We start from the raw sequence: 14,440 nt of genomic DNA, 5'->3' as shown, positions 1-14,440 counted from the left end.
GTTTGAGACTGTGGTTCTGTCTAAAGTGATCCCTGAGCCTCAACCGCTTTCTCTCATAGTGGCTATGACACTACCTAAACACCTAAACCTGGGAATCCGCGATATAACGTGTCTGATTAAAAAACCCTAAAACTAGTTCCCAAGTCTAATATTTGTCATTTTTAGGTCTTACATATTAGGCTATCATTCTGTGATATTTTGGATAAACAGTTTCTATTTTTTTAAGCTGCTTGCCCAGAACATCAGGAAATTTCTGAAACAGCATTTTCATTTCCTTCTAAGCTGATTAAAACTCCAGGTAAATATCTTACTCGGAACCTATTCTTGTATAACAAGTTAGGCATTAAGCTGCTCAAACACGCCAAGCAACATGGTAAGACTTTTAATTTTTTCACCATCAAAATTTCCATGGAAGCATATATGTTCCCTACCAGGTAGATTCTCAGAAGGAACTGATCCATGCTTATCTGAATGTCTCAGTTTAATACAAGACGTTTGAATTATTTCCAAGTTTTAGGGCATAATCTTATGCAGCTGTTGCATTTGGTTATGCTATAGTAGACCATTTAATTCATTTTATGGTCTGACAGCACATACAAAGACACAGATCTTCTAACTTTAACACCTAAGCATAAATATTCAAAATGAACACATATAATATTAAAAGAAATGCAGAAAGCAGACTGCAGCAGAATACACGATCAGAAAGAGGGCTGCATTGCAAAATGTTTGGTTTTAAAGGATTCATTTAAGTTTTAATGTATTTCAGGGGAAAAATGTGCTGCTGTGGGGAAAACCCCCAGCCATTCATTACTTAAGTAACTGTATAGCGTCTTTAAAAACTACCAAGAACTAAAGTGTTATTCACCTTTTTGGACTATGAAGTAGCTATTATACACTGTAAAAACAGTAAAATACTGGACTCGTACTATGGCTTCATCCTTAACCATACGCCATAAACTCACTTTCCCTGCATCTACAAACTCTGAATGTAAAGTATTGAAAAATAATATAGATGTGAAGAGGTTTCAAGCTTCAGACAATTAGTTCAGCTCATCCTTGTCAAGTTAGAAACTATAAGCAAACCCGTTTCCCATGTGTTTACCATGATTCATGTGAAAATTTAACCTAATGAACTTCCAACTTTGTGCACTGTTCAAGTGATTAATATTTTAAATGGCTGAAATTACCAAAGAAAAATACACAATTAGCTCTGGAGAAAAGTGATACTTTTTCCTACCTTTTTTTTTTTTTTTAAACAGAAGTTGCACTTTCAGCAGAGAAATGTTAACAAAACTTTTAACCAAGTTCTGTTTTTGAAAAAAATATTTACTAGTAGACACCAAAATACTTATTACTACATATTAACAGTGAAACATACAGAAATAAGTTTTTTAATATAAACATTCTAAAACTTTTATGTATTCCCTCCATTTATGTAGAGTGAGAAATGATTTTCAGTATTTGTTAAAAGCAAGCGTTTTCTTCCCCTCCCAGAAGCAGGGCTTGCAATACAACTGTTAGCCAAACAAAAAAGTTATTTTTTTAGGCAGCAGTGGAACATTTGATCAAGATTCCTAGATATAATTCCTGACTGCATGTGCAGCATGGTTTGAAGTTTGTAACCACTGCTCTTAGTGAAGCCAAAAAATAAAGACTTGATACTGTTAGTCTGAGGTTGAGCAGACATCATTTGCAGCAATAATATTAAAGGCAGTAACAGAACTGGGAGAAGTAACCTGACACAAAAGTCACCTTATCATGTAAACGTGAACATAAAGGGAGCAGCACTAGTCTGTATCTCCTTCAGGGTGACTGTTTCAGGATTGCCAAATGCACTTAAACTTGAACTTGGCAGGAACAGCATGAAAATTAACAACTTTCTCCGGTTTTACTTTATGTCTCTTCATAACTATACAAAGGCCACTGTGCAAGACCTTGAACAACCACTAATAGTAGCCTGGAAAGGAAAGCCAGATCAACAGCTGAGATAAGAAGGAAGAGTGATCTGCTTGACAAAGCAAATAAAACATGAAAAATGAGGGGGCTTTGCCTGATTTAAGTGCTAGTTTTGTTTATCATCTCAAATATTTTTAAAAAAAGTTAAAAACCCAGGTGTGTCTGAAAACATTCTTGGAACTCTAACATGGCGTTTTAATTCTTTACACAGAGTTAAAAGAAAGACATTATTTTCTTCAAAAGGTGAATGAAACACTTCAGTGTGGTGTTACGTTGATAACACACCTGATATTGCAGTGTTATTTGGAGAAAAATGATCTCACAGATACAAAAATAGTGTGACAACAATTTTACATGCTTATCCCAAAAGGCAATTAGGTAGGGACACAAATGCAAAGCAAACAGCACTATAGGCTTTCCTTACAAATTTAAAGTTACTTGAATATGTAACTTGCAATGCTTAAGACAACTATGTTACACTAATCTCCTGCCTAACACTAATGTCCAAAAATAGTGTTTGATATGTCTGTATTTTTCAAGTCTACTATATCTATACCTGTGTATATAAATTTGAAAAATGTATGTGCGTATATAAGAACAGGTATGTATATAGTATTTAACAAGTTATACATCTATGTATACATATATAAAGCTAAAAGAGGACCAGAAAGGCTTATATAATCCAAATTCCGAAATCTATATAAATATTTTTGAAAATACTATCAAGCCATCACTGTCTCCCTACTTTCCTTCCATGAAAGCAAGCACTCTGTATGTTCTACAACCTCATGCATTTAATTGCAGTGAGTACAGATCTAAGCAGCAAAATTTTTAATGAAAGCATAATACATAATCTAAGCAGAACATTGTTTCTAAAAGTTTATCCATTGCAACAATTTTTCTACTAAATCCAATACATAAATGTTAAGGTTTGCTGCTCAAAATAGAAAGCTATTCTTTGAAGCTAATCTAACAAAAGCTATCTTCAAGTAACGGATTCCAAAGACTTGTCTACATACACGTAAGCATGGCAAACCCATCATTTCAGGTATTTTAAGCAGTACAGAAGCCTTAGTTATGGCTGTAATTTAATTATGTTCTCTTCTATCTGTTCAATAGTCTCTTCTCGCAGTCATCGTACTTGCTTCAAAATGAAGCTATTTAAGTGGACTTTGGGTGTACTGTTGTTCCTGCTGTTGTCTATCGGGCGCTGTACAGAACAATCTACGCCTAATAAAACATCCCAACGGAGGCACCCTCGTTCCGCAGACGGTGGAGAGGAAGGGAAGAAATGTGGTTACACATTCTTGGTCCCGGAACAAAAAATCACAGGGCCAATTTGTGTGAATACTAACGCACCAGGAACTGGTAACAGAAAAGATGAAGTCACAAGAATGGACATAGAGAACTTGAAGGATGTCCTGTCCAAGCAAAAGCGGGAGATTGACATTTTGCAATTGGTAGTGGATGTGGATGGAAACATTGTGAATGAAGTAAAATTACTGAGGAAAGAAAGTCGTAACATGAACTCTCGGGTCACCCAACTCTACATGCAACTCTTGCATGAGATAATTCGAAAGCGTGATAATTCACTTGAGCTTTCCCAACTGGAAAACAAAGTCCTTAATGTTACAACAGAGATGTTGAAGATGGCAACAAAATACAAGGAGCTCGAAGTAAAATATGCAGCACTAACTGATCTTGTAAATAATCAGTCTGTGACTATATCGCTGCTGGAAGAGCAGTGCTTGAGGATCTTCTCGCGACAGGACACCCATGGGTCTCCACCTCTTGTTCAAGTCGTGCCACAGCACATTCCTAACAGCCAGCCATACACCCCCGTTCTTCTGGGAGGTAATGAGATACAGCGAGACCCGGGTTACCCCAGAGACAGAGATGTGAGGCCACCACCTGATCCAGCTACTTCTCCTACAAAGAGTCCTTTCAGAGTACCACCACTGGCTTTAATTAATGAGGGTGAGTTACCTATCACTATTTATCTAACCTGAGATTTCTCTATTTCAGAGGGAAACTGTTGTGGCTATAGAAACAGAATGAAAAATTTGCAAATATCTGGTACAGCTAGCCCTTGCTCCCAATTCTGATTTTCTCTCTGCCCCCCTGCCCCAGGAAAGCTTTAGTTTGCCAGATAGTCTAATTCTTAAGCTATAGCTGCATAAGATGCATTTGTTGAAATAGCTGATACTCAGAAATTCAATCTGAAGAATTTACACCCTTGAGTCACAAAGTATTGGGGTTTGTGTCTCCAGCTGGGTTTGGGTTGTGGGAATGAAAATTCAGTATTAGCTCATACTTTCTAGTATTTAGCCCTGTTTCTCTGAAGATGCCTACTAGCTACCTGTTACAGTAACCAGCAATGGTGAATAAGAAAAACTAATTAATCTTAAATAAATGAAGTAATTTTTTTTTGTTCTTTATATTTACACATACACATTTGCCAGAACTTAATCCTGCTAGAAGAATTTTACTCCTCCTATTCTGAGCAGCTTTAAAACAAACATCTAAATCCACCAACACAGTCCTGCAGTAAGTCTCTAAGTGGAAATATTCAAGAGTAAGTTTGAAAGGATAATTGAATCAAGGCTGGATCCAATTAGATGCACTCAGCTCTGAAAATTTAAAATGAGTAACTACATTCCTAGTAATTTGATGTCAGTAGGGGATGGTAAATTAAACTAATACCACAAATATTATGAAAATACATTCAGGACATTGTATCTTATCTTCACGTGTTACATTCTTCAAGTCATTAGATAAATTCATTCATCACTAGAAACAAAACTAGTGTCAAGAAAATTAACTACCTCTGAGCTGCCCTGAATTCTATCATGATTCTCACTTTATTAAAATTTTGACAGAATTGCAATTTAAAAAAAAGGATCCAGAAAAACAAGTCATTGTTTTCCATTAAAGTGCTTGCTCTTAGCTTCTGTTAGCTTGCACAGAAAAAGGGTTTGGTTGGGGGTTTCTTTTTTTTGCTTTAAAATTGCCTTTAGTCAGAGTTAGAAGTTTAACTTGGTACCTAAGATGAAGACAAACATTTATTTGTGACTGTTCTATAGCATTACAAACAACTAGCTGCTGATGTCAAGAACAACTATTTTTATTCAGGGTCTCCAGAAAATTCAGGCACAAGCCCAAGTAAAATGCCAGATGTCATAAGAATTTAAATTGCACATCATGACACAAAGGAAACAGCTAATATAAAAGCACTGCATTAATGTTTGGTCAGACAGCAAAAGTATAATTCTAAAAAATGGTGACTTCCTGTTTCCCAGAAAACTCATGCCTCAGTGGTTTTTTTTATAAATGCATGTTTTTTCTCTCTCAAAATATGCCTGCTGTACATGCAAAATAAAGCAACAGCACTGAATATTTTCACATATTTTAACATTATTCAACTTCCTTTATTTAATACTAGATTCTTGAGTTTGAAGTTTAAGTGTTTCTTGCAGTGTCCTGGGAAAGTGAGGGTTGAGAATTGCTACAGTTGGTAGAGCATCAATCATCAAAACCCAAACTTCTAAATTAACAACACAATGCTCAGTTATTATCTCTGATTTTTTAAATTAAGGTAAGCATATTTAATGGTGCACAGAACCAAAATTGTCTATAACATAGAAAAATGAACTTTCCAGTTAAAAGAAGATGACTATTCATAATGTATGAAGATGTCAAGAAAGACCAATGAAAACCAAACAGTCCCATTTAGAAATAGGCTCATCAAAGACTTTGTTTTAACAGAATAAACAACTGGACAAACAAGTAGAAACCTTCTCCCATTGTATCTGATGAAGTTGTACCTAACTAATACTTGCGTGCAGCAGAAGTTTACAGGAGAGTCAATGTGCATCTTAATATTGTGGGTGGCAGGTAAAGTTCAAAATGTATGGGGAACAGAACGACAAGATCTTATTTTCTGAAGAGTATTTTGTTTAATTTGCATTAAAATGTCTCTAAAAGTTGAGGAAGAATAATGTTCCTGTGAATTATAGTTTTCACAATTATCTTAATCCTTGGAATAATAACCAGTGTCCCCAAATTTTAGTGCCTCTATGTTGCAAAAAGTAACTTCAAGTAGAAACAGTACTTGAAAATTACACCTACATCCACACCCCTCACTCTGCTGCCAATACCGCTCAGTTAACAATGTAACTTCTTTTAAAAAAAAAACCCACATATTTATTTTGGAAGTTGCCTCTACCATTGCTCAAAAAATCCTCTATATGAAGCATACACAAGCACAGCTTCTATATCATCCGCTCAAGATAACATTTGGCATCTTGAAATAGGATTTAGCCATCATTTTATTAAGCTTCCAACTTAAAATACTCCATCACTGACCTTCTCTACTACATCTAATTTACAACAGAATATGTTTTGTACTAAGTCATACATGTAAACCACAAATTTAAAAGTGAAATTCTTAACAGATCATCTTCTCAGAGAGTTATTTCTAAGTTATAACTGTGTCAGCAACTTAGTGTTAGATATGCGTGAGATACTTATTCCTTACATAGATAACAAAACTTTGAACAGAATAATTATGGTTTTTTTCATTAGCTGGAGAGCCTCCACTCACACCAGCACTGTGAAGAATCTTACACTGTTTCCCAAGTCTCAGCATTTCCACTGAACAAGAAATGGATTGGTTCCTATACCACAAACTTAAAATAATTACATATAGCAAGGAATTTACTTCTCAAAAAAGATTCAAGGTTATGCACCAAAAGGGTGGGATTTGTTGGACTTCCTTACACCAAGAGCAGAAGTCTGTTACCTCTACTACAACACTAACTTATGATAAGCACACAGATAAATCTGATCATCAAAAAGCAAACAAGTTGCACCCTGTGCTTTTAATGCCAGCTGCATTTCAGAAGTGATCAAAAAGTCTATTATATAAACAGACTAGCACAATTCTGGCTGCATTAAAAGCTACTTAAAATCACTTCAAACATCTGCTTGGGTCTCTCATGGAAAAAATGAGTCCTCAATTCCTCCGTCAGTAGAAATCATGTGAAATAATACACAGCAGATCTAATTAAGCTATTCTTAATATTCAATTAACATTACAAAATTACTCATCTGCTTACGCTTTTCCTAACACAGTAATTGCTTTACAGTAATTCTTCTAGAACAACCTCCCTGTTCAGTTATCCAGCACCCCAATTTACTTTAGACAGTTCAAGGAAAGGGAAGGAGACCCAACTTAGCGCAGGAAATCCTCCATCCACTGGGCAAACTTTGCAATGTGCACAATCTGCGTGGAAATTTTAATTGTGAACAAGAGAAAAACCACTGATACACCAAAGCTACAGAATTTCTTTCCTAAGCTACTACTGCATGCACTGCAAGAATGACAAAAACATTGGCAAACACTGACAGTACAGTAACAACAACAGCTCCATGTCCGCAGCATTCCTGATAGCACTGTCACAGCCAGTGCTCCCAATAGGCACCTTCATTAGTGCTTTTTGCACTCTACTTAATACAAAATGCTTTATGGATTTCTTCTAGTTACACACTTATGCAACTGGCAACTACTACTTTAAAATCTAAAAAAAGACCTACTTTCAATTTGATTTTCTCATGCAACCTTAACCTGCACTAAAAATCACTTTCACTCGACCTCTATTTTTGATTAATGAACAACTGCCTCCTATACTTCTTTGCACGTTAGCTTCTTCTGTGACTGATGAGTTTTCTCGGAATTTCCACACAGATTGGAGGAAATGAGCCTTCTGAAATGAGAGGAAAGCTGTAGGCAATTTATTTTCAGATTTATGGAGTATGACTTCTCAAATACATTTAGGGCATCCACCACTAACTAGCCATCAGAACATATCCTCCTTTTCATTAGTGAATAACCAGCCTCTCTTTAAATCAACTGAATTAAGGATACATGAACATAAATCCATTTAGAAACAGTAGAAAATAAAAACATTACCAAAAATTGAAAGGCAAACTAGGCAAAGTTTTCAGAGATTTGTAAGCTGCATGCTTCTTACAGAATAACCAGTTGCTCTTCTGTAAGTAGTATTTGTAAAACCACAATTCACATGGTCTAAAATAGAGCTTTCAAGCAGCACTGTCAACAGCAACAGCATTTTTGTAGAATCACAGCCCTGAAAATAAGTATGTGAGCCTTTTTAGCTGCTCAGAAGTCCTTCTTTGCTTGCACATTTTCTTCATCAGTATCCATCTACACATGGCACACCAGGCTGACACATGAAATTTAAAAACATTCCTATCCACTGTTAACAGGCTGATCCCAGAACCGGGTAAGTACATAAAGGCAAAAAAGCTACATGGTATAAGAATACTCTTTCACTAAATTCTGCACCTGTAGACTTTGGCAGCAAATATTTCTCACAGCAGCTCTCAAACTGTTTGTGTATTCAGATGTGTGGGGGGGTTGTTTGGGTGTCTTGTGTGTGTTTTGTTTCAAACTTTCACCAGTTTCAAATGGGTGCACTAGCACAACAAAGTAAATTGATATCTACCTTTTGTAAAAGTGGTGCAAGAGAAAATAGTTCATGAAAATCATAATGCACTTCTTGAATATCAAGAGTCACAGTATAAATCTTTGACACAGCAGACAAAGTTAAAAATTGGGTGTTGGTAACTGAAGTCTATCATCTGTGTAGCAAAATGAAGTTTGTTTTGTTTTTTAAAATATATACATAGGATATCGACATGTTTGTTTATATACACACAATTAATCTAAAGACAGTAACTTTTTTACACTATTTTCCATGGTAGGTTTACCTTGACTTACTGACTTTCCATGACCATTACAAAATACTCTTGAACAATGTGCACTGCATAGCCAAGCTTGAATGCTTACAGTACTTCTTTTCAAAAAGGTCCATTCAAAGACTGCCAACAAGCCAAGGAAGCTGGTCATTCCAGCAGCGGGATTTACATGATCAAACCTGAAAACAGTAACGAGCCAATGCAACTATGGTGTGAGAACAGCCTGGACCCTGGAGGATGGGCAGTTATTCAGAAGAGGACGGATGGATCTGTCAACTTTTTCAGGAACTGGGACAGTTACAAGGTAAATTCTGGGATGCAGAAAATCAGCTGCTTCATTTCAGTGCGGCAGTGACACTATCTATTGCGATCAAGATGGTGCAAACACTTCCAGTACAATTCTTCATTGCAAATGTTTGTACTGAATGAAAAGCACTGAAGAGTTGGAAATACACAGCTGCTCAAGTTAGGACAGTGAAATTAATTTTATCAACAAAGGTAACTGAAAAGAGTGGCCATCCTTCAGAGGCAAGCGTATTTCAGTGGGAATGTCTTATTTCACTCAATGCATTACTTAACTTATTAACGAACTTATTGGCTGAAATAGCCTGCAAGTGTAATGCACAACACAACAACTGGGGAGACACATTTTATTCTAGAAAGTGACTGGGAAGTCATGTATTACAAAGACCTAACTAAACACATGATTTCTATTAACACACTGAGAATTACACTAAGTACTTGAAAAGCTTAATTGTCTCCCTTATGAATAAGCAATCTCAGCTGCTGGAATTATTCATTTAAGCACATTAATAGATTTGCAGGATCAGGGCCTAAATTTCAACACATTCCTAATAATGAATTAAAAGAAATAATTTCTACCTTTAAAATCAGGTTAGAAATCTGAAGAAGTAGGGCTGGTGAAGGGAAACATATTCTTGTGTGTTACCGTGATATTATGCACTAGCAGGCATGATACATAGGATGACAAATGCATGCTGCTTTGGAGTAATTACATGTTAGACAGGAAATCTGAAAATCCGTTTTGCTAGGTTTTTTAAATAATAACCATGTGCTGACTTCATACATATAGGACACAAGCTTTTCCCTATGATGCTGTGCTCACTTTAAACGTATCTAGAATTGCATGTGCATTGTATCTGAAGAGATAACTGAGACACATTTAACTCAATTAGTAATTGAAAAATAACACCATATATACAAAGGAAATGACAAAAAATTACTATGAAGATTTTAACTTTTTGCATTCTTGGAATTGAATCATTCAAAGGTTAATCATCCCTTAGTAACTGTTATTGAAAGTCTTCTCAGAAAAGTGGGTGGCTGTTATCTGGTTTGGTTTTTTGTTTGTTTAATTTTGGTTTGGGTTTTGGGTTTGTTGTTTTTTTTTTAAAAATATTACAAAGTAGTTACAGAGTGTCTTATATAGCAACATAAACATTTTTGAACATAAAGTAAAGAAAATATAGAAGAGTGAAAAAATGGTATGTAATAATGGCTCAATCTTGGGCAAGACTTTGTCCCCAAGAGACTTCTCATTAAATCGCCATGGCTGAAGATGGTATTCTTATGTCACCTAACTTCAAGTATTTGAACAGTGCACCTCTGTGAGTGGCTTTAAACTAAGGGCTGCACCACTGACAACAGAGATGTCTTCCATGCCCACATTTCTACTTTGTTCCCAATCTCTGTGTGGCTGCACAGTGACAACGCTGATGCCAGGGAAGTACTGCGAATGTGGCCATGAGCCAGGAGAAAAGCGTTGCTACCATTTTTGGCAGCAGCAGCATGATGCCGGATCAACTTAAGCCACTTGTAAAACTGCAGCTAGAGTTAGGAGCCTAGACTGTTTATCTACTGGAAAGAGATTGCCCTAGAAAGTGATCTGAAGCAGGAAATCACCTGTAGGTCCTACATAATCAACAGCCTGAGAAGGAGGGTAGGAAGACCTCAGAAACTAGGAAGCACAACAGACAGCTATGGCGGGTGATGTACCTACCTTAGCTAAAACACCAAACATTAACAACACTGGTTCTCAGGGACAGGAGACAGCAGACATGAAACATCACTTCACAGCTACCATACCAGTAGTCTCTGATTAGAAAGGAAAGATGTCTTTCTATTTAATTTCCAATAAATCTAGTAAAGAGCACAGATGGATTATATGATTAAATTTACAGTGAAAAACAACAGTAGTTGCATACAAGAAGGCAACAAAAAGTTATTTACCTAGAACACTGAGACTGTTGAACCATAAATACCTTTTCCAACCTGGAAATATAGCCCCTTAAAATCCATTATTCATACATCCTTACAGATCCCCTTAGCTTTGTCAAGAAAGATATTGTTTCAGTTTCCCTATTCTCTCTCCCTTTATCTTAAAAAGAAGAGGACATCACAGAAAATAGACACTTTTGCCACCTTTATCTATTCTGGTTGTACCTCATGCGGCTAGCAGTCCAACTGAGTAAATGGCCAAGTGCAGCAAAATAAAGCATTTAAATGCACAGGTTGAGCAGTCATTCAGAAGTGTAAAGCTTTTTAGTACCCAAGTTCCACTGGTTTATACTATGTTTTCGCAAAGAAGTAGTAGTAAGCTAACATTTCCTTCCGATCTTCTCTTGTACAGAAAGGCTTTGGAAACATTGATGGAGAGTACTGGCTGGGACTAGAAAATATTTACATGCTTACCAATCAGGATAATTACAGACTATTGATTGAGTTAGAGGACTGGAGCAATAAGAAAGTCTATGCAGAATACAGCAGTTTCCGCCTGGAGCCCGAAAGCGAATTCTACAGGCTACGCTTAGGAACATACCAAGGAAACGCTGGCGATTCCATGATATGGCATAACGGAAAGCAATTTACAACACTGGACAGAGACAGGGATATGTATTCAGGTAAGGAAACTAGTATGTATGTGAAAAGTGAATACTGTAGATTCCATTAGTGATACCACCTTTAAAAAAAGAATACAATACAAAAAAGATATGTAAATTCTGATAAAACAACTATCGAAAGATGCTTCAAATGGATAATGATAAAAGTCACGCTGACAGAGCCCCTTCAAACCCCTGCACCATTCCGAAATTCAAATTCTATCACTTTCACTGCAGGCACTCTTGAGCAAGCTTTAAATTTAGCTAGATGACATCTTTGTCACTTGCATGGGACTCTCTGCAGTCTGAATACCTGTCCAGAGCGTAGTGCTGTGGCCACAAAACAATAATCACCATGCACTAAAGCCTCTGAACAGCATCAAAGGAACTACACTTGAGAAACAGGCAGATTACTTTGTTTCATTCTCCTTAAAGTAGATACCTTTCCCTCCCCCCCGCTTCATTTCCACGCTCTCCCTCCAGCTTCTCCCTTAAAGCCTTAGCAATAAGAGAAAGGTTGGGGAGTGTAATACTTCAATTGCAAGAGAGTTTTGTTTGTTTTTTACCTCTCATTTTTTCTCAGCTGTCAATAACCATAAAGCTGGACAAATCTTGCAAACTCAAACAAGCCTGTAACAGTAAATACATAAGTTACAAGCAGCTCTTTGTGGAACTGTGGCTCTGTGTGCTGCTTGGGACTGTATCAACTCACATTGCTTCCACTGAAGTATTTCTAAACAGTACATAATCCGAGTTCCTTGAATGTTAGATCACAGACAAGCACTGCTGGTAGTCCGAGAAGAGTTGGTCTCCTCGGTTTTCAGGTGTCACATTAAATATGGTGTTAATCATCACTCCTCCACGCAATGGTTGCTGTTATAACAGAATTTATAATTTAGGTAGAAGCAGCAATTGATATGACCACAAGAGGCTATGAAGTGCTTCAAAGCTCCCTCTAAAACTAAGCCAGAATATGAAACAATATGTTTGCTAATCTCTATTTCTCCTCTTAAATGTTGAAGTTCACCTATTCCTTTCTGTTCCACAGGAAACTGTGCTCATTTTCACAAAGGCGGCTGGTGGTACAACGCGTGTGCCCACTCTAACCTTAACGGGGTGTGGTACAGAGGAGGCCACTACAGGAGCAAGTATCAGGATGGAATTTTTTGGGCTGAGTACCGGGGAGGTTCCTACTCCTTGAAAGCAGTTCAGATGATGATCAGACCTATAGACTGAGGAGGAAAATCTCACAATGCTCAAGTGATCACGTATAAACTTCTCAGCACTTGAGTTCCAGAAAAATAAAATATTACTTTTTAATCATTATTTTGCACAATCTGCCCCTGCAAAAAGCAGGTCTACAGTTTTCCTGTCTTTTTTCCCCCCCTGTTGTGTTCCCCCCTCCTTTTTTTTTTAGAAACCTCTTCTACTGTGACAGACAGTGTTTTTTTTAAAACACACATTCACAAAAGCAGATGTTTGTGCTTGCAAAGCATATTTATCTTCATTCAAGTCCAACATACTTTATGTAAACAGTCATTAAAGCTGGTAAAAAATTCCAGATAGATGACAAGATATAAGCTTTTTCACTTAAAAAGCTTATGCTTTTTCAGGTTAGCTCTTAATAACCCTTAAATGTAAATATGTGAAATGACATTGTCTTGCTTTAATGTGAAAATTGATTAGTTATTTAACAATTTATTTAAAAATGTTGGTATTACTTTCAATGAAAATCTGACTTCACATTACTGTTTAAGATTTACTCCAACAAGCTACACAAAAAATTGAAGACATTCTAGCTTTACCAGCAATTTTTTGCAACAAATAATTATTTCAACATGAAGTGGTGAATTAAACACAAAATACAAAATTTTAGTGGTGTAGAGAATTCCTTAACATCTGCATATCCTACGTTCTGTAAAACACTTAGGCAAAATGTTCCTAACATAAGAAAAACAATTGTATGCAATGATCGATAAACTCAAGACAACCAAATTGCTCAGTACTTTTGTTTACTTTCTACCTCCATATTCAAACATCCTAACTAAACAAAAATAGTTCTTGATACTTCGAACTTAAATGACAAAACAGAAGTCCTCATATTAAAATCATGACTTGACACTTGGAGACCCCCTCTCCTGCTCCAATTAGGAGTGACACTGGCTGAACAAGTGTTCACACGTACTAATTTAGAGAAGGACTAAGTCTCTGAATATTTGAAGTTTTCCTCCAACACAGCTTTCTGCTGACATAGTAAACCCAAGATTAGAAATCATTCCTGAGTGTATTCTTCCTGCCACTCCGAACATGGACTGCTCTTATGACATGCACATTTCCCTTCCCCTACATGTATACAACTCCAATATTGTCTACATTAAATTTTTTACCTTCTGGTTATCTGACTTACACTGGAATTAATATGTGATTTAAGAAAATACTTTTCCAACCTTTAAAAAAATGCCATAAAACATACTGCATCAAAACAAGATCTTTCCAAAATTAGAAACAACAAAATGTTCACTTTAGGTACCAGAGCCTCTGAAACTAAAGCTTTCTTCCTAGTATATAGAAGTATTTCATAATAGTACTTAGCCACATAGGTTACCTAACTTAATTTGATATTACACAAAAGCTGAATATGCTGTTCTGAACTGTAACCAATGCATTTGTTTGGCACCTCATATGTCCCTTCAGGATTTTAAGGAACTTAGTCCCTATTTAACGTAAGAAACCCTAATAGCTAAAAGAATAATCTAATATTCTTGCTATGTTAAATTAGTCAATACCAATTGTAATGCAAA

At 36.3% G+C, this 14,440-nt stretch overlaps 2 protein-coding genes across 4 annotated transcripts in view; one reads left to right on the top strand and one right to left on the bottom strand.

Moving 5' to 3' along the window:
- The window catches only part of RALGPS2 (Ral GEF with PH domain and SH3 binding motif 2), a gene marked incomplete at its 5' end in the record, with an annotated part of 101,821 nt that overhangs the window by 42,157 nt on the left and 45,224 nt on the right, over positions 1-14,440 (bottom strand). The gene's annotated exons all lie outside the window — the stretch shown is intronic.
- On the top strand, positions 3,111-12,894 carry ANGPTL1 (angiopoietin like 1; the record flags this gene model as incomplete). Its single annotated transcript, XM_082003046.1, has 4 exons — positions 3,111-3,936; positions 8,850-9,043; positions 11,390-11,660; positions 12,688-12,894. 4 exons carry the CDS (start codon positions 3,111-3,113, stop codon positions 12,873-12,875), a joined length of 1,479 nt encoding a protein of 492 aa, XP_081859172.1. The 3' UTR covers positions 12,876-12,894.

The sequence above is a fragment of the Phaethon aethereus genome, assembly GCF_964289735.1.
Source record: "Phaethon aethereus genome assembly, chromosome: 8".
NCBI classification, from domain to species: domain Eukaryota; kingdom Metazoa; phylum Chordata; class Aves; order Phaethontiformes; family Phaethontidae; genus Phaethon; species Phaethon aethereus.
The sequence above is the reverse complement of the archived record's forward strand: the minus strand, read 5'-3'. Positions and strand labels throughout refer to the sequence as shown.